A 22,385-nucleotide genomic window follows, 5' to 3' on the forward strand; every position below is an offset into this window, starting at 1 on the left:
GGACTGGGGAGAAGAGCCAAACATCACAATGCTTTAACCAAAACGAATCTATACTAAACTAAACATCCGAGTCAGTGCTGCAGGGTCCACTTGATTCCACAGGCCGGGTCCTTGACAGGGTCCTTCAGCAAAGAACTGCACGCCTATATTTCTATCTTACTGACAATTATAGCCGACAACGATTATTGATGGTTCACTCTGTAATTATAATGGGAACAGATGTTTCTCCTCAGCTAATCTCAGGTGGGAGACTGGAGTCTCTTGCGGGATCCTTGATACGAAACAGTTGTGAAAAAGCACCAGTTAAGAGGCTCATGTGGTTTGCTGTGAAGGAGTCCCTGGAAGCTCTGGCTCTGGACAAGAAAAATGAATTTATAAAAGCAAACAAATCATCTAAGAGAACATAGTGACAGGGCATCGAAAGCCAAACCCTTATAGTCTGTCCTTGTTTCATGTAGCCTTATTTAAATTATCTGACTTTGATTGAGGATGTTATCACATGCTAATTGCTACTATGTCGTTATATTTAAGTCTGTTAGTACACTTGGTTTCACTTCCCTCTCATGAAGTGGCTGTATTGACATCTCCTCAACCTCATTAGGAAAAAAAAGCTGGTTTCTGATTGGCTGGCAGGTGTCAACTGTCAAGCACTCTTCAGAACCCTCATCCATAAAAATTAGCCTCTGACTTGACAATAGATGACTGTCTAGTCTCCATCTGGCTGTATTTGCTTTCTTTTCTTTCTTGGTAAGCAAAATACAGAAGTGTACAACTACAATACCAGTTGTGTAGTTTTAACGTTAATGAACTCCATGGAGGAAAGTTCGCCTCCAATTTGTTTGTTAGCTAACGTTAGCTTTTATATGCTAACACTTGTCAAATATATGAACCGTCCGTTTGTGTTCGTTCAGTCGTACCGTGCCTAAAGTGTAGGTATTTGGGTATAATATCTGTTTATCCCCAGCCACGCTCAGACTATTGGCTTGTGGCGTGGAGCCACTCCCCTCACAAACCTCCCTCTGGGCTGAGGTGATGCAGCACTCCTTCAGTGGGTGAAGGAGGCAGTTTGCCAAGTAGCCTGGTCCGTTAGCTGGGGCGTCTCTGAAGAGGACGGCAGCGAAAGGGAACGGCTCGGAGCTCAGGCGGGACAGAAGTCGTCTGGCTGGGGATACCCTGGTGTACATGAGGACCGATAAACGCGACTTGGGTACACGAGGGACTCGACATGCATCGGATAACGGGGAAAGCGGGAGAGGACAGTTTAATTGAGATGAGCCCAACCGACTCTTTAAGCGGTGAGTAACGTTAGCTAACAACCGGAGCCGGCCGGTCTGCCCTAGAGCTGCAGATCCGTAGCGTCACATTTAAAATGTTGCTATGAAGTTACAGTGCTGACCTTCATTAGTGTTGAGATACCGTCCCACTGGGAAATCAATTAATTCTAAGATGAGGTTGGTATTCCCCAGTCTACACGGCCTGAGGAAGAACTTTAAAAATAGACAAAAGTTTTCGAGAGGTACCAAACAAACATTACACTGCAAACTGCAAGCCCCTCTAAACTATAATATAAAAGAATATCGTGGTCGTGCTTCCACCAACTGAAACTTTCTAACATTACTCAGTTGACAACTAAGGTAGGCAGCACATACTCTATTAAATTAAATTTACATTACTAGTATGTGCTGGCTTCCTGGGACAACTACATTACAGTGTTTACAGTGCCAGTAACAACCTGTACACCTACAAACAGGACACCTTAAAATGAATTTGAATGAATGCAACAATTAATCGATTAGTTGTCATCCATTAAAGTAATTGCCAACTATTTTGATAATTCATCAATTGATTTGAGTAATTTTTAAAAAATAGTCAAAATTCTCTGATTGCAGCTTTATAAGTGTGAATATGTTCTGGTTTCTTCACCCCTCTGTGACATGTAAACAGAATATCTTTGGGTTGTGGACAAAGCAAAAAATTTGAGGACGTCATATTCAGCTTTTGGAAACACAGATTTACATTTTTCACCATTTTCTGCCATTTTAAAATAATTGTTAGTTGTTGTACTAAATGAAAGTCACATTTGCTCCACTATTTTAAAATGCAGACTGCACATATCCCCTTTAACACCATAACCAGCTCATGGTCTGGCTGTCTTTCAATGAAAACAGCAGTGACTCAAAACCAGTCGGCCTCTGACAGCTGGCCTGCTAACTGGAAACACCCTGTCACTTGCAGACAGCCACGTTATCCACCAGCACAAACCTCAAATCCCTCTCTGCTTTTGGCTAAATGTGAATTTTAAACACTTTGGACTGTGTTTTTAACCATTTATGGTGTTGCCGAATCATTACCTGTATGAATTGATGTGAAAGTGTTGTGTTTCATCAGCAACATAGAGAGAGTCATATGATAGCAGTCTAACTGAGACTGAAGTGTGACTGATCACTACAGGTTCATGAACTAGTTACTGTTCCCTTGGTGTTGTGTGTTTATGGTGTGTTGAGATAACAGCGGAAGCTGTGTTTATCCCCACCTCACACACAGCTCCACAACTTTAAATCACAGTAATACTCAAAATCTTGATCATTTTAATAGAGTGGTACATACATTCTACAATGGTGGCTGGAGGTAATTTCCACTAGCCATCAGAACTGAATATCTATATTGCATTACTATTGTGTGACAGGGTCAGCGAAAGTGAATTTTCAGGTTGTAAATATATACTCAAGAACTCTCACTATTAATGTTGCATATCCCCAGGCTGCTAGTATTTCCAGATTCCACATTCCACATTCAGAGTTTAAATGAATGAAAAAAATGTGTAGTATGAGAGTCTTTAAATGTAATTTTAAGGTAAATCTGACTGCTGTCACACAGCTCAAAACATGTAGGAAGCTCAAGGTCTCGCACTTTGCTTACAAACGGTTGTGCACTGTATTTAAATGCAGATCCAAACCACATTGAACATACTGTAGGTAGATTCCCAAACTACCAGTGGTTTTGGTTTGACCATGCAGATTTAGACTAACATGGATTATTGCCCGTTGTTGCATCAGCACTCATCCTTACTGTAAATATGGATTACATTTATCTAGCATTGTCTTGTGAGCTGACCTGGCAGATGTACGTGTCGCTCAAACTTGTGGCCCTAAACAGGGCGTTGAGTTATAACAAACCCAGCTGCTGTGTTTATATGTAAAATTAAGCAGTTTGAAGTAAGGCTGCCAAATTTCCGTTACCACCCTAGCAAGGTAGTAACACTGAAAAACTATATGTGCAATATTTAGTACAGCTGAACAGAAACAGTATCTCTCTTTTTGGAGTCAGCAGGGTTTGCCTTTTAGTATCAGTATAGTGAGTTGAGTTGTAAAATAACTTTGTGTAAATAATACACAAGACGTTTGCTCTCTTGAGTCTGTTTGCTTGCTGCAGTAATAAAGAAGTGAGACAGAAGCAGCCTTGTGGCATTTCCACTGTGATCAGCTGCTCTCTCTTGAACAAAGCCTTAACTGTGGAGGCTTCTTAGCTAGGTGGGAAAAGTCTCTTGGCATAGCTGAGTGGGTAATACTGACTGCTCTAATACTGCGTCCAACTGTGCAAAAATATGCTCAGCTGTTGGAAAGGAATTCTCATATGTTGTGAAAGAAATATAATTTGGATCCAATCCAAATCAAAGTCAGTGTCATTACTGCTTTTTAAGGAAGGTGAAACAAGAAGTTGGCTTTATTGCTGTTGCTAAAACACCATGAAGCTCTTGCATAAAAGGGCAGCTGTGTTTTGTGTGCTTCAAGTCCATATCTGCAGTAGTTGTACTGTATAGTACTGATTGTCAAGCATTCCTCTTAATGGGGTCGCTGTGTATGCTAACAGTAAGCTTTCATGTTCTCTGTGACATTATCAAGAGCTTAGTCATTTAAGTAATGCTTAAGTGAAAAAAACCATGAGTTGGTCGATGAAATAAAAAACAAAGGTCTGCATCACAGGCTGCACCCTGTTTCAGTTCTGGAGTGAAGCTTTTATGATAAATGTCATTCATTTTAGTTTTGAACTACTAACTTATACTTTGTTGACTTGGTGCGTAATAACGTAGAGACACAGACGGTTTACATATTACAAGGTTTGAATGCTTGTTTCAGGTCTGTGTAAGCACATTTTCTGCGTCGAGTTCAGACTAAATATAACCTCAGAGAGACCATCAATTAGGACATTTCTATTTTAAAACACAGACACAGAGGCTGAAACCTTCTTTTGCTTTCGTTTTTTTTTTTTTTTTCTGGCAATGGTGGTGCGAGCAGTACATGATGTTTGTTTTTGCTTTTCCATCTGACCTGCCATTTGTTCATGTCCTTTTTCTTATAATGTTCTCTGGAAGGGTTTATATGCATTTGACAGGCAATGTGGGACAGGTGAAAGCAGAACTTGATCATGGTTAAAGCCTTGTTTCATCGCACAGGTGGCTCTTACTTTCGAACACAGTCAGCGGTGTTGCCAGTTTTGTCAGTCTCATTTCCTGCAGTCATTCATGTAGCAGTAGAATCGCAGCACAGCAACATGGCTACTCTGTATACAGGGATCCTGTTCAGTCATGCTGTCTCGCCTGTGGGAGCACTGCCACAAAATGCTGCACAAATATAGACCACAACATTGGCTGCTGGTCAGTGCTCCTCTCAGGCAGTTGTTCATGTGCCTGAAACTTAACTTTACAGCCACCAGCCTGCCTGTCTGAGATTTGTTATTGTTCTCTTACAGTGGTTGCAGAATACTGCCATTCTGCAACCTTTCTGCTGTTAACCTAGTGTTGCTTTTGTTTTGCAGATGATATAAATGGCTACCACCAACAAGCCTCATCCAGTGCGGGATCCCTCCAGCAGGGACAATTTGCGGTAAACACCAAACTCAGCACATGCTGACATTCACTCAGCACCTTCATACAGACTTTTCTTTGAAGCAGCTTCTTTTGCCTTGATTGTGGACAGTCTTAAAGAGAGATTCTAATGTCATACAAATTCCATATAGTAATTTCATAACATCCCATGTCATTACACAAGTGCCTCAGACTAGTTTGTGAAAATGGGTACATCCTACCTATATGTTCTGTCTTCCAAGAGAGACATATGAAAGATTTCTCTTTTAAAATGTCATATCTTCACCTCCATCCTAACCTCTGTAAACATGGTAGCAGGAGGTTCATCGTGTACAAGTGAAATGCTTTATTTAGATTTCCTTCCTTCTCTCTTTCCACTTTAATAGTAACAATGGTCTTCTTGTAAACAGCCTGCATGTGGCAGGAGGGTTTAGCTTGTGGATCTTAATAGATCCCACAACTAATGGGCTCATGTTTGAGATTTCCGCGGTATTTCCAATCAAGTCATAGTGGTTTACAACCTGCAAATGTCATGAGAGACCCAGAGCTAACCAAAGCTAACCTTTATGCTCCTGTCTATTCTCTCCTTTCACACTGTACTTAAAGTCTCCTTTAATGCCTGATGTGTGTGTAGAGACCTGTGAGTCTCTCAACACCAGCCTGGCCTCCCTGGCCCCCTCTGATCACAGCGACAGCCCAGAGTTTGAGGCTCAGACCTTAGAGCAAATCAATACTTTGACTGGGGTAAGACACCAGCTGAGGACACAGATGCATGCTGCTGTGTCAATGTCTGCGTGCTTGTGTTATCTCGCATCATCTCCAAACTCAAACCTGTATCTGAAGAGGACCTGACTGTGACCATGCCTGACTAATAAGATGTAGAGATTTTCAGAGTGATATTTGTAATGACTTCAACAATGTGTAAATGTAACGCAAGTGTGGAGTGTCTGATATTTGTTTATATTGTCTGTGAGGTTGCTGCTATGGTTTTAGCTGTTTGCTGTTGCATTTGTTGTGTTGTCAGGCTTTCCCTCACTCTCCACTCGGTTCCTCCACAGCTGTCGAGAAAGCGGGCGCTATTCCTGAAGTTTCGTTCCAGGGTATGGCATGGTAAAACAGGCTTGTGATGTGATGCAACTTCATGCATACAGTATGTCTGTCTGCTGCCAGCTTTTATTTGCTTCGTGAGGAAAGTGTTCAGGGTTGAGTTTCTCTGCTGGGATTGGATATTCAGAGAATAAAGCTTGGACATCAGAGTTGAAATCAATACACATTTCTTGGTGGAGAGCTGATACTGGCTTCTGGAGGGCATGTTTTTATCTGCAGAGAGTAATGGAAACTTGCTGGCATGAGCTATGTGTTGATGCATCATGAGAGTTCATTAAAAATGGAAAAGGCCTTTTCACTCGCATTGTTATCACCTGCGATAATCATCTGCTTCACTAAAGAGAACACAACAGCCTGGTGGTGTTACAGCATAAATAGCGAGTTCACACCTGCATACACATACACACACATTCAACTTCCTGGCACCCCATTAACACCTGCTTGTAAAATGTGGTCTGTATCTGGACACTTTATCCAGATAAGGAAAAATGCATGTTAATGAAGGCGTAATTGTGTCATGACTGGAATGTGATTCGATCTGTCTGACCTTATCTGAATGTAGTCTGGCTCACATTGTCTTCAGATTTTAGGTTGGTGTACTCCATACATTGCATCCATAGGCTACACATCATACAGATGTTTGTTTTTAGCTAGCATGAAAAATAATTTGTTGTTCAAATTTAGAGAGGCAGCAAGCAAGAAGGAAATTAAAAGCAATACAGGTGGTTAATGAATGATGTACAATAAGAAATAACTGTGTCTGTGACGGCTTGCCCTGCCCTTGTCTGTGCACCTAAACTGCAGGTAAAAAGGCTTGTATTTATCTTGTCACAGAGTAGCCGACATGCTGGTATTTCAGCACACTGGGACAAAGGAAGAAATAACTACATACAAAAAGTAAATTTACTAACGAGTACATTTACTAAATTTGTAAGAGTAGACGAATAAGAATTTGTCATAGACAGCATTTCACAAACTTTTTGAACTTTTACGTAACTTAACACAGCTCACAAAACTTGATAATTTTTTTAAGGGAGTCTTGGGCTGATTTTCCACACCCTCGGATTATTCACATGCAGCTTTTGCTCTGGAAGACAGAGAGTTGATCTCAATGAGGATAACAAGAACACATTAAAGATACCAGGTGTAAACAAAAAGACAAGATTGGATCTTTTATTATCTGAATAACATATCCAGATACAGATCCCTTTTAAATCCAGATGTAAATGGAGTGTATACACAGTTATGTATGTATGTGTGTGCGTGTGTACTTTTAAGTGAATACTCTCCATACTGTAATCATGACCCTGCCCTGGGCTGGGCTTATGACAGGACTGAATTTTGCTGTGGCTAACCATATAGGCTTCTTCTTTTGAATCCTCTAAAATGTGGTCGTGCTTAAAGAGCGTGTAACCCATGTTAATGAAAAGTGGAATCTTTGCTCTTTTTAACAGAAGCTAATGTTTCGGGGAATAAGACACCCTGCAATAAGCTTTTCTAGTAACCTGGCTTCCTCAAACTAAAGGCTACGATTTAGCAGAGTGGAAGATCATGTCAATGAGTTTTAGAGGGGAGGCAGCTGCACATCTATAAATTGCCTTTGTAAAGAAGAATGGGAAAAAAAAGCTGAGTGTATGGCCCACAAGAAGTTTCAGCTGCCTGCAACGTTTCTGCACTGCTGTCAATGTGAACTTTTAGTGAGGCTTACTGAACCCGATACAAAAATCTGGAAATTGGAGTATTCAATTTTCCTTTTTTAGCCGTGAGGAAAAACATTATCTTCCCTGTGCCTAGAACGCGCTTGAAGTTTGCAATGATTTATTGCAATGCAAAAAAGCTATAATCCACAGAAGCAACCATTTACTAAATTTAACAAAACAGAACAGAACAGAACAGAAAACAGCAAAGCAGAGCTATGTTCTTTGCTTTCTTTGAAAAAAAAATGCTTCAGTTTTATATTGTAGAAAAAATATAGTAAAAATAAAAACAGATGAGAGATGTACTCTTGCCATTAAATTTGATGGCTCTAACATCAGAGTGCATTAGAGGCTTTACAGGATGTTGAAGTGTAGAAGAAAGTGAAACTAGACAGAATAGTCAGAAAGGATTCTGCATTATGATGATGCATTTGAAATCAAAGCGGTAACCAGCTTCATTGAATGTCTGTCCCAAACTCTTTTATCCCCCAAAAATAAATGCTTTAGAAGTCATATTTTGAAGAAACCCCTCCCTGAAACTAGTAGCCTATTTATCTTACACCATGCTCTACATTTACCCTCCCTAATTAAGATGAAAGATATACATATGTCTAAACACCCGGTAGTTAGGGGTTGGTTGGCAAATGTATGTAACTCTGTGGCCTCTGCCAGCTTTACTGAGCAGAAGCAGGTCGCAGCAGATGCCCTGATTCCATATGGCTAATCTATAATTACGCCAAATTAGAGAGTTTCTGCAGCGACGTCCCAGTTAAAGAAGGCACCCACCCTGCCATGATCAGCATGGTCCAATCCAGTGTGTGAGGCAATGCAGACCAGTGGTTAGAATATATGCATAATTTAGAATAAGAAAACCGTGAAAAGGTTGAACACGTCGACACAAATTATTCTACAAGTTTGTCCAGTAGGAACCAGGCTGGTAGATCCAGCTGTAGAGCGAAAAACAGCTGTCTTACTTACAGTATATTTGTAGATTTGTGCAACATTTCTGAGGTGATTTACAAGCATTTTCCATTGATACTGTCCCATTCGCACTTTGTGTAGTGTTTGGTGAGGTGTTCAGATTGTGATTGTGATTGAGTGAGTGAGTTTCAAATACCGGTACTCGACTCAGAGTGGGGAGATTATGCACCAGTTTACTATTATCAGCCCTATCAGAGCAGATTTCTTCATGTTGTCAGTTGGCTTTTCAACTGGTTTTACTGATGATCTGACATTTCAGACAACATGTGTGAGAGATAGTTGCTTTTGCTCTCCTGATGGTCAGTGTTGTACTGTACTGTGATGTCACCTCCCCTTTTCTGATACTGCACCCTTATCACATTAGCCAGCTAGCTAGCTGGCAGCAGCAGGATAGCATCCCCCGTGCTGATGTCATCTGTAGGAGTCTCCTCTCTTTCTCTCCTAGTATCTATCCCTCTCCCTTTTCTGGATTTCTGAGCAAGTGAGGGCTTGTCCTGGGAGGTGAGTGGTCTGGATGGAGCTCCTCTGGTCGAGGGATCAGAGTGGAGTGAGAGAAGCAGTGCTTTCAGGGCTGGACTGTGTTCCCTGGAGAAAGGCAATTTATTTTTCAGCGGCCATCCTTTCCGCTTTCCGCTGATGCATCATACCCATAAAGGGAGTGGGCCATGGAGGTAAAGTGCTCTTCCTTTCCTCCCTACCCCCACAGCGCTGGGTTGATCGACAGGCCAAACTCTGTCAGAAGTACAGTACGTTAGCCGTAGATGTGTCTGAGTGTGATATAGTGTAGTTTTTGTGATGCTAAATGTCTTCGTTCTTTGAATTGTCTGTAGTCCCCTTTAGGTAGCTACTTTAGATGACAGAGGTTCATAGTGCACGGTTATTTTTAGCTCTCTGAACAGCTGAAGCAGCACCGACAGCAAGCAGCCATGCTTTCTGTCCTCTCTTGAAGCATTCCTGTGTAGTTCATTTCTCTTCAGCCCTGTAGCTACTGAAGAGACAGCCACTGAACAGCTTGCATTTGCTGATACGCATGCTTGGAATTTCTTTAGCCACCATTATTCTACTATTCCAGGATTTACATAACAGCAGAGGCAAATAAAGCATGATAATGTCAGAGTGTGAAGCCTGATATGGCTGCTGGATGTCCCTGTTGTGTAGAGAATGGTATTTATGGATTTGTAGTCCTCTCCACACATCCTTTGCTGTGCTCTGTTTAATGAGTTGACAGATGACCTGAAATCGAAGCATTCACAGGATTCACGATTAGATTCTGTGATTCGATAAACATTTCTTTGAAAGCCTACTCTCTCTTATTGTTCAATAAATAAAGGGGACACAAGCCATAAGTCATAGCGCATGCCCTCCATTTAGCATGCTGTTTGTGTATGGAGTGACAATATAATCACTGTTTTTGTTGTTTTAGAGAAACAGTTGAGTTTAATGTGGTGTGGAGGCCTTGTTCTTTGGGTTTTGCTGTTAGCCACTGACACAAACCGTGGTTTGACTGTCTGGTCTGCTGTGCTGACTGCATCCAAAGGCGACGTTGAGCTGTTACTGTACCTGTGCATGTGTTTGTTTAAACGTTGTGACCTCTGTTATATCTCATTATAGATTGACAAACAACAACACAGTAAAGACTCCGTGTTCTTCCGTGATGGTGTGCGCAGGATTGATTTTGTCCTGTCCTATGTTGACGATAGAGATGGTGAGCGAAAACAGGTAAGAAACAACTTCTAAGTACTGAATATACATAATACATTTACCTAGTCCACTCACTGCAAGCATGTGTTTGGAATAACTGATGTTTTGTTTCTTGAATTATGTTCTCAGCAGAATAACAACAAGTATTCTTAATTGTGACCAAACAAATAAATTCTCGAAATCCCAAAATATCACACAAAAGAAATGCGGATGTTATGTCTGCTCCTTGCTTTAAACAGTAAGAACTCTTTCTTAAAGGGATATCCTCAGAGTTCACACTGTGTGTCAGCAGCATACCCTAAATACCACAACACTGATGAGCTTAGATAAACTAAAATTATTCTCAGCTTTTATCAGTAATCCTCTCAAGGAATCTTCAGAGAAGGTGTTGTCTTTTTGTGACTTGTCTCTTTTATCAGCTGCAGAGTGCTGAAAGACTGTTAGTGTTTGATATTGAGCTGTTAGCCTTCACATCTGTGTGTTACCACTCCTTGGTGGGTATGAGGCAGTTTAACCACTGCCTCAGCAGTGAATCAACACTCAGACCTCTGGCTGGTCAGGAACTTGCTCATTTTTTCCGCTGTACAAGGAAGGGCAAACAGGAGACCACTTCCGGTGTATTATCCACATGTGTTGTAAAATGTGACAGTAAATTACTGCTCTAACAAGGACAAGCATTTCTTTTCATCTCTGTAAGCCTATTTCTGAAAACATAACCTAGTTCCAAGTGCCATATGGTAATGTTATGTCATACTACTGCACTACCACAAGCAACTTTCACTACCTGTTTGCACTCAATGATTGCTATTTAAAGTAGCAACTGAGCGAACTGACAATGCCTTACTCACACTGGTTTGAACAGCACTTGTTTTTAGTTGTTTTGTACCACTTTTATACCTGCTGCACTGAGTGTTTATTTGTGTTTTATATTTAATCTTACATTGACTTAATAAGGTCTGGTCAGTTGTTGAAGCTGTTGAACTATTTACTTAAGTTTTATTTAGATTTTAGCTTGATGTACTTACTTATTTGCAGTATTGAATTGTTATTTCAGTTGTATATCATACAATGTGATAAACATGTACATCATATTAGTACATGTCTGGATATTTCACAATCTGTTGTTGAAGTGTTTTTATGTATAATGTTTATTCAGGTTCCTTATTTCAAATGTTGTGTATAAAAATGGTTTCACACAGTTTGTAGTACTTAATGTTGTGGTATAATAGATTTCACTGTTGTACAATGTTAAGTAAAAGAGTCACATTCATATTACTGTGTTTACAAATGAATACATGTATTTGTTCTTTGTTTTTTTCTAAAGGAGAGGAGGAAGGTGTATGAGGCCAATCTGGAGAAAGTCGGCCTGGAGTTGGAGATAGAAGATAAATCGGTAAGACTGTGCAGTTGTTGATTTCACTATATGCAATTAAGATAATCACTTATGTGGTGAAGAGAAATGACATTAAAGACAAGGCGTAGCAGATGAAGCCAGAGCGGGACTTTATTAACTGAGCTCAGCATATGCAGATGTTCACAGCAAAGTCCTGTTTATCTTTGTCCACATTAGTTTATATGCTTTTGCAGACGTGATAAAAACCTGCTTGTTTTGAGATGCCAGAGACATATTCCCTAACTGGTGCTGTTGGCTAATGTGGTAGGTTATCATGACCAAGGCTTTCCTGTAATCCATCCGAGGTCCAAACATTCACAAGATACACACTACAGTGTACAGTGTCTTGTCTTTGCAAGGGCATCTCATCCTTAATGTCGCCAGAACACTTCCAAGAATTAGCAGTGCATATTGCATAAACAAATTCTACCACACTGTCAGATGTATTTTCGCATCAGTGTGGCGAGGAAAATAATTAAAACAAATTACAGACTGTGAGAACAGTCACAGACTGTAACAGTCTGTAATAATGTAGTCTACAGTCTACTACACAATTTAGATGAAACATGATGCAATGTTTTGTTACCATAACAGCAGAGATGCAAAAACTTCTTTTAACAAAAGAGCGGTGAAGGAACATTTAGAAAATAAATTTTAGGTGACTACTATTAACAGAAACACGTTGATAATCTTACTATATCATACTAGGGTGGGGACACGAGGTAAACAGGATGGTGCTGTCTTGCTGTCAATGCCGTTTAAGATGCTCTAAGATGCTTTGTTTCAAGGGTTTGTGCAAACCAGTTGCACAACTGAGAAAAGCCACTTCCAATTCGCAGAGTTTACAGAGAACCACATGGTTGGATCTCTCTCTAAAATGCTTTAACACATTTTTGATGATTGGTAGGTGAGGTCTCTCAGCTGCAGCTTGATCTCTGGGGAAATCTCCTTTTGTTACTGAATTGTTTTTTAGTTTATGAATCAGTAGCCCTTCACTCATTATACTGTGATACCTGTCTCACTGTCATCAGGAGTCAGAGGATGGAAAGACTTCTTTCGTGAAGATCCACGCTCCATGGGAAGTGCTGGCCACCTACGCAGATGTGCTGAAGATCAAGGTCCCATTCAAGGCCAATGACATCCCAGACAACAGCGAGATGCCCATGAACTGGCTGTCTACCCCTTTTCGTCTGCCGGAGCACATCATGCACCCTGAGCCGGACTATTTCACTGCTCCCTTCAACAAGAGCAAGTCTGACTTCTTCCTTATCGACAACAAAGACACATTCTTCCCCCCTTCTACTCGCAACAGGATAGTAAGGATGCTTCGATTGTCTCGTCTTGCTTGTGACCTTAAAAAATGAAAACTTTCCCTTGACATTCAGATCATGCAGTTCTGTGTGCAGACCGACTCCTGTAGTTACATGTTGGTTCAGGTTCCGATAAAGTCTTTAAATGACTAAGCTTCAAATTTAGTAAGTTATGTCTGTTGTGAAGAATTGACCATGCACTATCTTAAACTACAGAATCAACTTTATATTTCTGTTTTTATCCGTACAACTAACAAAACTACCAAACACTGTGTCCTATTTCTCTCTCTGTCCAGGTCTACTACATCCTGTCCCGCTGTTCGTACATTAGGGATCAATGTGGCGATAAAGACAAGAAGGGAATCAAGAGGTTACTCAACAACGGCACCTACACTGCTGCCTTCCCGCTGCATGATGTGAGCTTCTTTTGGTCAACTTGTGGCACTTTTTCTTATCATTAAATAAAGACATTGAGTCTTCAATGGAAAATTCACTCATTCCTTTCCGACAGCAACATCCTACAACGAATGTGGTATTGAACTATGTCTTCTGTGCGCATGCAGTCTAGGTACTGGATAAGATCGAGGGACCCTAACTGCGATAGTGAGCGATATGACCTCTACAAATACTGGGCCAGATTCTTCTGTTTCTTCAAGGAGCAGCCTCTCAATCTTATTAAGTATGACGTGAAAACAGAGTAGTTAGATCTGATGTGTATTTACTCAGCATGAATGTGGTGGCAGCAGAATTGACTTGTTTTTCCCTTAAACAGGAAGTATTATGGGGAGAAGATAGGTATTTATTTTGCGTGGCTGGGTTTCTACACTGAGATGCTGCTGTTCGCTGCAATAGTAGGGACAATTTGTTTCATCTATGGATTCCTCACCTACGATGACAACGAGTGGAGGTGATTTTTACCAAGAATACTAGCTTTTGTTGGTCATTCATATTGTATTAAAAGGTGTTAATTTTATTACTGTTTTTGAAGAAAAACTCTCATTTCCCTCCAGTAAAGAAATCTGCAGTGAGGAAATCGGAGGAAAGATTGTCATGTGTCCGCTATGTGACAAGAAATGTGGCTACTGGAAACTCAACACTACATGCAACTCCTCATGGGTGAGACATCCTGGTGTTTTGGGATTGAGTGGTTTTTGTTCAACATGATTCATATTCTACCCACAATATGTGACATTTAAAGGGTGGTTGTGGCTAAATGTCAACAAATCTGTTTTTCATTATCTTACGATTTTTCAAATCTTCTTCTTACAGCAATCACACCTGTTTGACAATGTGGGAACAGTGTTTTTTGCCATATTTATGGGGATCTGGGGTGAGTAAAAATATCTGCTCTCTGCATTTTTTTATTTTCTAACCCAGTGCACCACCTAGTGGGAGCTGATGAACTATTATTAGTTATTTCAAATCACAGTAAAAGAACTACCCACCCAAATCACAAGAACACCCACATTTTCTCACTTACTTTTCATCTGCTTGGCTGCTGAGATTTAACAGTTCTGCCATCACACCAATATAATAGAGGTGAATGAGGGTCAAATCAAACTGAAAAATTACATCTGAGGCTTGTATGCTCTGCAGTGACGCTGTTTCTGGAGTTATGGAAGAGGCGGCAGGCTCGTCTCGAGTACGAGTGGGATCTGGTCGACTTTGAGGAGGAGCAACAGCAGCTGCAGCTTCGGCCAGAGTATGAGACCAAGTGCACCGACCGCAAGAAGAACCGCATCACGCAGGTGTTTGTGTGCTCATGAAATACTAACACACTACATGAGTCTGTTCTTATGTGCAGCTCTAGGTTTGTGTTGCTTACACAGGGCTTTACCAGACAGATAAATTGTGTGGTAGGATTTGGACAGATCCCAGATTCCAGCATGTGTTGTATTTATTGGATGCAGGTTCTTCACACTGAGTTGGTTGCAGTTATTCATTAGACCAGTTACTGGTTTGAAAGGAGACTCTTTGATTAAGAAGAATATTACCAAGTAAAACGGACCCCCAGTGTTTTCAGGGAATTAGTAGGTAGTGATAGTGACAGACCCCGACTTGTGAAATGAACAGAAACAGGGTGCTGTAATTTGCCTTGACCACATCCCACCCGTCTCTAGGAAATGGAGTGGGTTCTTGCCAGGACTGCTACAGATCTAATGGGGAAATTGCTTCTGTGCTGGGCCACCGTGTTACTCTGGGTAAGGGTAGCACTTAACGTGGAATGCCAACTTGGTGAGGAAGAGGTTTTGGTGTGGTGCAGATTGTGTGGATAACACAGACATTTCTGGAAAGACTCAGAGGCACGAGTTTCTTTCTGTACCGCATTACTGTTTCTCTGGTGGATCAGTATTTTGGAAGAGGTTTTTGTAAAAGCATGGTTTCTCCAAGAGACCGCTAGATAAAAGAATTGGATGTAGACTGAACCGCCTACACAAAAAGAGCTGTGACTGGGCGACCTCTCTGCCTCGCATCGGAGGCCAGTGGTAATTAAAGGAACCTGGCCTTTTAGAGCTGTCTTTTCAGGATATAACAACGGGTCACTGACTCCCTTGTCCATGCTTTGCTTGCTTATGATTTAGGAAATGGAGCCATACTTACCCATAACAAGCAAGTGTGCACGCACATGTCTGTCTGGAGCCACCGTCCTGTTCTGGGTGAGCATTGTATCTTTGGTATAGTTGATCAATCTAAATTACTTTAATCTTCTACCTGTTCCCCCACCCTGTGTCTCTTGTCCTTCTTGTCATACTGTTCATCATCACCACTAATATCATGTGACGAGGGTCTGTATGTATAAAGCTTCTAAGAAATGCAGCTCTCTTAAACCTGGAGTGCGAGACTTTCCCATATACATAAATGAACTTCCATTGCATTTAAGCCCTTGCCAAACCCATCACCATCCAGTAAATCTCTCTGTATTTCACAGCATACCGGGGTTTTAAAATCTGGTGCCTGTGGTGACACTCCCACAATGGGGCACTGGAAGTGTTGCATTTTACGTCAGCCAGTGATGATTTACCAGAGCATAGGGGGGAGCAACGGGGAGTAGGTAACAGCAACTGAGAGTGAAGCAGAGCCTATGGCTTCATAAACATGTCCACAGTGTGTGTAATTACTCTCACTGCCAGAAGGGGGAGACATAAGTTCCGCACTGCAGGTTTAAATACTTTGGGAGCTCAGACCAAGTCAGAACTCTTTGTCAAATTGTAAGAATTAGAATTGAAACTCACTTTAGACCAGAGTTTCACGGCTTTATACAAACGGCCCAGATTTGTTCACCATTGTGTACTCTTGTTTGTAAAAATCTGTAACATGTGAATGAGTTAATTGGAAGATTATGGTACGTGTATTTTTATGGGACATATGTGCACACTTCAAGCATGACAGTTACTTCTAACATCTCTGTTGGCAATAATTCACCCTGCTTCACTCATAAGTCTGGATGTGTTGTGGTGTTTGCACCTGCATCAGGATCAGTGTGTTGTTCTCGCTGTACTTTTGTCTCGTGATTTGCTGTAGATGTCTTTCATGTTGTCGCTGTTGTCTCTGTCCTGAAGATCTCATTGATCATTGCCTGCATCATTGGGGTGATAGCGTACCGCCTGGCGGTATACGCAGCCTTCGCCAGCATCATGAAGGACAGTCCCACCACCCACCTGCAGGTGGTTGGCCCCTTCATCACGCCACAGCTGGCCACCTCTGTCACCGCCTCCTGCATCAACTTTATCATCATCATGGTCCTCAACCTCATGTATGAGAGAGTGGCTGTTTGGATCACTGATATGGGTGAGGATCAGGGCGAGAGAATGAATCCCACATTATTAAGATTTATTGTGTCTTTATTTATCCTTTATGTATTTGATCCCTGACATTGTTGACGTGTGAAAGTGTGTTCCTTTTTGGGTTTATGGTTTTAAAATGATTTTTTATTACCTTTTACTATTTGGCAGAAATTCCCAAGACTCACCTGGAATATGAGAACAAACTGACGGTTAAGATGTTCCTCTTCCAGTTTGTCAACTACTACTCCTCCTGCTTCTACGTGGCTTTCTTTAAGGGCAAGTTTGTCGGCTATCCTGGAGATTATGCTTACATGTTTGGCAAGTGGAGCAAACTGAGGAACGAAGAGGTAGCATTTATAACTACATTACAATGTATTAGATTAGCACTGGTAATTCAGTTTGAGTTAATGCGTGTTTCCTTTCCATCCCTCCTCTCTTGTAACCTGTCTACATTCAGTGTGACCCTGGTGGCTGTTTGATTGAGTTGACCACCCAGCTGGTGATAGTGATGACTGGTAAACAGGTGTGGGGCAACATCCAGGAGGCTCTGGTCCCGTAAGTTAACCAACTGAACAATCGATCATGTGCAGACAGAAAAGATACAGAAGGGTTGAATTCACACAGTCTTCAGGTTTTGAAACTGCATCACATTACTCGTAGATGACCATGACTGTGGCCTTATTTTATATTTTTATATCATTGATCTTCCGACTTTTCAATGTTTAGAGCACAGGCTGCATAAAACATGGATGTAGTCTCTGTGACATCACCCATAGGTTTCTGAAGAACCATTGTGAAGCTCAGTGACAGTGGCTCTAGCCATTGCCATCTTGGATGTGCCTGACTGAGAGCTAAGACGGGCAGAATGAAACCTGGTTTCTAAATCAAACAGGCCATTGCCAAACCAACATGCACTAACGCCATGTTGGCCAATCAGAAGTCTGGCTGCATAATCAGTTTCCAGTCAAAACTTTAATAACTTTAACTTTAATTTCTTAAAGTTTACTTTTATGCCCAATTCAGGTGAATGGGTTCTATGTTTAGAAACAAAGCCTTCTCTTTAAAGCAGGCATCTCAAACCAATTCCATAAAGGGACGCGTGGCTGCAAGTTTTCATTCCAACCCAGGAGGAGCACACCAGGCTGGAATCAATTAATCAGCTGATCTCAGTCTTCAGCTGATAACTAAGTGATCCCTTGATGTTGATTGGTTGCCCTGATGTGCTCCTCCTGGGTTGGAATGAAAACCTGCAGCCATGCGGCCCTTCATGGGATCGGTTTGAGATGCCTGCTTTAAAGCCAATGTTTACAGAATCAATTAAACCTTCACTATGGCTGCCAGGATTATCTTGCCTCAGTGCTCTCTATTGCCCCCTTGTGGCTGTAGGTGGCTGATGAACTGGTGGGGCAGTAGGAAGGCACGAAGCCACCCTGAGAGTCTGTACAGTCGCTGGGAGCAGGACCATGACCTACAGAGCTTTGGCCAACTGGGCCTCTTCTACGAGTACCTGGAAATGGGTAAACATTCAGTACACAGTCAATCCATAACACAGAGAGAGAGATTCAGAGACAAGCTAGGCTGCAGTCAAGACCATTTTAGTGAAGTCTAGTTTTAGTCAGGACCTGGCCTAGAACAAAACTGGGACAAATATTGGTGATTTGGAAGTAACCAGAATATACGACATACAATATACAATTACTGCAGAATATACATAAACACAGAATTTAAAGTGTTAGTGTAGATAGATAGATAGATAGATAGATAGATAAATAGATAGACAGATAGATACCGATGAAGTTTCCCCTGAGATCCTACAGATGGTGCTGTTTCCATTCTACTGTCTCTCTCTGATTTCTCTTCTCTCCGTGTCCCAGTGATCCAGTTTGGTTTCATCACACTGTTTGTCGCCTCCTTCCCCCTGGCACCCCTGTTGGCACTTTTCAACAACATCATCGAGGTTAGAGTGGACTCGTGGAAGCTCACCACTCAGTACAGACGCCCTGTGGCAGCGAAGGCCCACAGCATCGGAGCCTGGCTGGAAATCCTCAATGGGATGGCCGTGCTCTCTGTTGTCACAAATGTGAGTTCTGGACTACATTTGTGTGCTTTGAACCCACTCGTTATGTCCGCAGTTTTCCTTACACTGTTTCCTTCCCTGCTTTCCAGGCATTCATTGTGGCCTTCACCTCTGATATGATCCCTCGGCTTGTGTACATGTACGCCTACCAGCCAGACGGTGAGATGAATATGAAAGGCTACATAAACAACAGCCTGTCGGTGTTTAATATCTCTGAGATCCCACTGGCCAACAGGCCCGAAGACGGAGAAAACCCTCTCTGGTTTAACAGCTCCATCACTACCTGCAGGTGAGTGTGATTGTGAGACTGTGTGTATGAGACAGAAATTTATAATTTTATGTTAATATGTGATGGAAGAAGTCATTGCATCCTTCACTTAAAGTATAAGTCATGTAAAAAAATTCCCTGTTATGAGTAAAATCAAGATTTTACTTGATTAAAAGTGCAGGATTATTACCAGCGCAAGTGTATACACATTAATTATGCAGAGTGTCCCCTTTCAGAATGTTATGTGCTATAATATATTACATTAGTGGGTTAATATTTTATTTATATAGCCCAAAATTATGAATCACAATTTGCCTCATAACACAAACTCTGACCTTAGACCCTGGACTCAGATAAGGAGAAACTCCCACCCAAAAAATATTTAATGGGGACAAAAAAGAAAAACCCTCAGAAAATGCAGCAGAGGACAGATCCCTCTGCCAGGATGGACAGACATGCAATAGATGTTGTGTGTGCAGAATAGACCAACAACAAAATCACAGTATATACAAATTAGGATTTAATTACAGATACATGTAAATTATCATTATGGGATGTGTTCAAATATAAGCATCATTTTAATGTAGCTAGCTAAATTAAGCTAATTTGAACTACTTTATTACTTTGGATGTGGTAGTTCAATGACCCTGCACACCTATCCCCCACCCTGTTTCCTTTGCACTGAAGAGTTGCTTTAAACAAAGCAACTATGTAAAATATAAGTCTATGTAAAAATCTGCAGGAAATTTTGATCTGTTGTGTCTTTGTAGGTATCGTGATTACCGCTACCCTCCTGGCCATGAGAAGCAGTACTTCCACACTATGCAGTTCTGGCATATTCTGGCTGCCAAGCTGGCTTTCATCATTATCATGGAGGTAAAACCAGGCTGCAGTACTTTTACCAGCAACACCAACACTTCTTGGGCAGTAGTCGATTGTTACATTAACAGTTAGTATAACTTTATTTCGATCACGTAAACAACAATGTACAAAAAATGAAAATAAAAATAAAAGCATACATGTATACATGCATACATACATACCTATACATACACAGTACCTATGTTAATAATAATAATCATAAGGAATCATAAGGAAAATAAGTGCACATAAAAAAAAAAAAACATTCTCACACTCACACACACACATTTGTCAGACGTAATAGAGACCCATGCAGAGTATGTTCTGCAGCTCTTAGTTTTGAGGTAAAACTAATCTGTCGTGACTTCTTCCTCCACAGCATGTTGTGTTCCTGGTCAAGTTCTTCGTGGCCTGGATGATTCCCGATGTTCCCTCTGACGTGAGGGCTCGGATAAAGAGAGAGCGCTACCTGGTGCAGGAGTATCTCCATAACTATGAAGTGGAGAAGCTGAAGATCCAACTCAGCCACAACAGCCACAATGAGTGTACCTGCACGCCCATGATCTACCCGTCTTTACCCAAACACGAGGTGCTGTCAGAGTGCCTCTAGCCCCATGAGCTGCTGGTCGATCAGCTGGACATGATGGGAGGACGCGATGATGTATTGCTCGCTTGTGTATTACGATACTGAACATCATTTTGCTGTAGTGCCTGTCTCGTTTGTGCAGCACACGCACACACACACATACACACACACACACACACACACACACACACACACACACACACACAGAGCTTATATTAAAGGGTTAGAGGTCTCCTCAATTCACAGTCATCCATCTTCTACTAACCTGCTGATAGTGGAAGTGCACACAGGTGACAGTCCAAGTCTCCATGCATGCCGAATCTTGAGGCATATGAATCTAAAACTCTGCCTCATGTTTATGGATTTTCACTCTCTGTGTCGTCATCGTGGTGCTGAGGATAATCAAAATGTTGCTGTAAGGAAAGAGTGAGGAAGTACACTGTGTTTAAGACAGGCAACATACTCTTGTTTTAATTCAAGACTATTTATTTAAGTGCCACTAATAACCAAAGATCAAATGCCTTAATATATCACAAACTTATTATTGGTTCTATCTGCAAGTATAATATCTATTGATATTATTGGAAACTGAGCTTGTTTGTATGTACAGCTGTATGAAGGGTTTCAGTGTCATATACTGTAAGTTTATGTTCAATGATTTTTTTGTTTTGTTTTTACAGCTACTGCAACAAATGTGAGCATTGTTTATGTGACAGCATTACCAAATTATTTTCCTCGCTCCACTGGAAGTGGACCAGTTCATAGGCTGGTCCCATTTTGCTTCAGCCTCATAACAGCCCAACAGTTTCTCCAGGCCAAAATCTGACATGTGAAGTAGCTTTTTATGAAGACAGATCTGTGCTGCTGTTACTACTGTGAGTAAGGGCGGATTGTGTCCTGCAATGGCCAGTTTTTGAGCAGCTGCTGGTGCACGTTGACAGCGACTCCTGTTCCTGGAGATGAGAAGTGAAAAAGCCCTGAGAGAGTGAAGAGAACCCTTTTTAATGTGCCTCTGCTTATCAACATGTCAAAGCTAATGAGCGCCTGCCCCTGCCTACTGTACGATGTTTGCTCCATTACACAAAGCACATCAGCCATCGCCTACTTCTTGTGCTTCTAGTTTCCTCAGCTGTGTCTGTGTAGAAAAGGAAAGATACACATTCTTTTTTTATGATTATTTTGCACAAAGCACTTAATGAAACATGACAACCAAAACGTAAACATGTCAGTCTAATTGTTGTCATGACACTATGTATTCACAACCAGTGTTTGGAACGAGAGCTGTACTGCAGGTAAGAAGGAGTGCCCTGTTCTGAATTTGATGTTTATATTGACCTTAACAGGAGATAGATGTAGCTTTTTATTTTTAATAATATGAAGGATATTTCATATTTATTAGGCTGCCTACATGCAAATATATGAGAAGTATCTGTTAAAGTATTTGGATTTTAAGTAGAATAGCTGGCTGGCTGTGCTACAAACTCAGGCAACTAAACCTGTGTTTGTTCGAGATGCATGTAGATGTGACCACACGCAATGTTGGATGTTCCAGTTTCCTTTTACTCGGCTAAAATCATGCCTGTTGATGCCTTAATACGTCTAATACTTTTTTTCATGTATTTCCTTGTCCTTCTAACTCACTTTCCTCTTACGTCTTCTTTTGTTATGCTTTAGCCGTAATATTTTCTTTTATACCATCACCATGCTCGGAAAAGTGGTGAACCTGTTTACTGTATGCTTAAAGTTGCAATTTCT

General features: G+C 41.2%; 1 protein-coding gene across 2 annotated transcripts; it reads left to right on the forward strand.

Moving 5' to 3' along the window:
- The first annotated feature begins 1,067 nt into the window (after positions 1–1,067).
- On the forward strand, positions 1,068–22,371 carry ano5a (anoctamin 5a). Of its 2 annotated transcripts, XM_041938371.1 has the most exons (22): positions 1,068–1,295; positions 4,816–4,883; positions 5,471–5,608; positions 5,923–5,964; positions 10,261–10,368; positions 11,675–11,743; positions 12,775–13,059; positions 13,350–13,469; positions 13,617–13,732; positions 13,826–13,960; positions 14,064–14,169; positions 14,323–14,383; positions 14,650–14,801; positions 15,636–15,710; positions 16,614–16,842; positions 17,007–17,185; positions 17,296–17,393; positions 18,225–18,355; positions 18,713–18,918; positions 19,005–19,204; positions 19,954–20,059; positions 20,424–22,371. In XM_041938371.1, exons 1-22 carry the CDS (start codon positions 1,226–1,228, stop codon positions 20,652–20,654), a joined length of 2,925 nt encoding a protein of 974 aa, XP_041794305.1. In that variant the 5' UTR covers positions 1,068–1,225; the 3' UTR covers positions 20,655–22,371. The 2 variants fall into 2 exon arrangements, with proteins under 2 accessions (XP_041794305.1, XP_041794304.1); XM_041938370.1 differs by lacking the exons at positions 5,471–5,608; positions 5,923–5,964.
- Positions 22,372–22,385: the final 14 nt, after the last annotated feature.

The sequence above is a fragment of the Chelmon rostratus genome, chromosome 6 (assembly GCF_017976325.1).
Source record: "Chelmon rostratus isolate fCheRos1 chromosome 6, fCheRos1.pri, whole genome shotgun sequence".
Classification (NCBI taxonomy): Eukaryota; Metazoa; Chordata; class Actinopteri; order Chaetodontiformes; family Chaetodontidae; genus Chelmon; species Chelmon rostratus.

Coding starts and splice junctions, on each gene's coding strand:
- ano5a (XM_041938371.1), top strand. CDS start 1,226: ATGCATCGGATAACGGGGAAAGCGGGAGAGGACAGTTTAATTGAGATG. Junction 14,384..14,649: donor CATATTTATGGGGATCTGGG/GTGAGTAAAAAT, acceptor TATGCTCTGCAG/TGACGCTGTTTCTGGAGTTA. Junction 15,711..16,613: donor GAGCCACCGTCCTGTTCTGG/GTGAGCATTGTA, acceptor TCTGTCCTGAAG/ATCTCATTGATCATTGCCTG.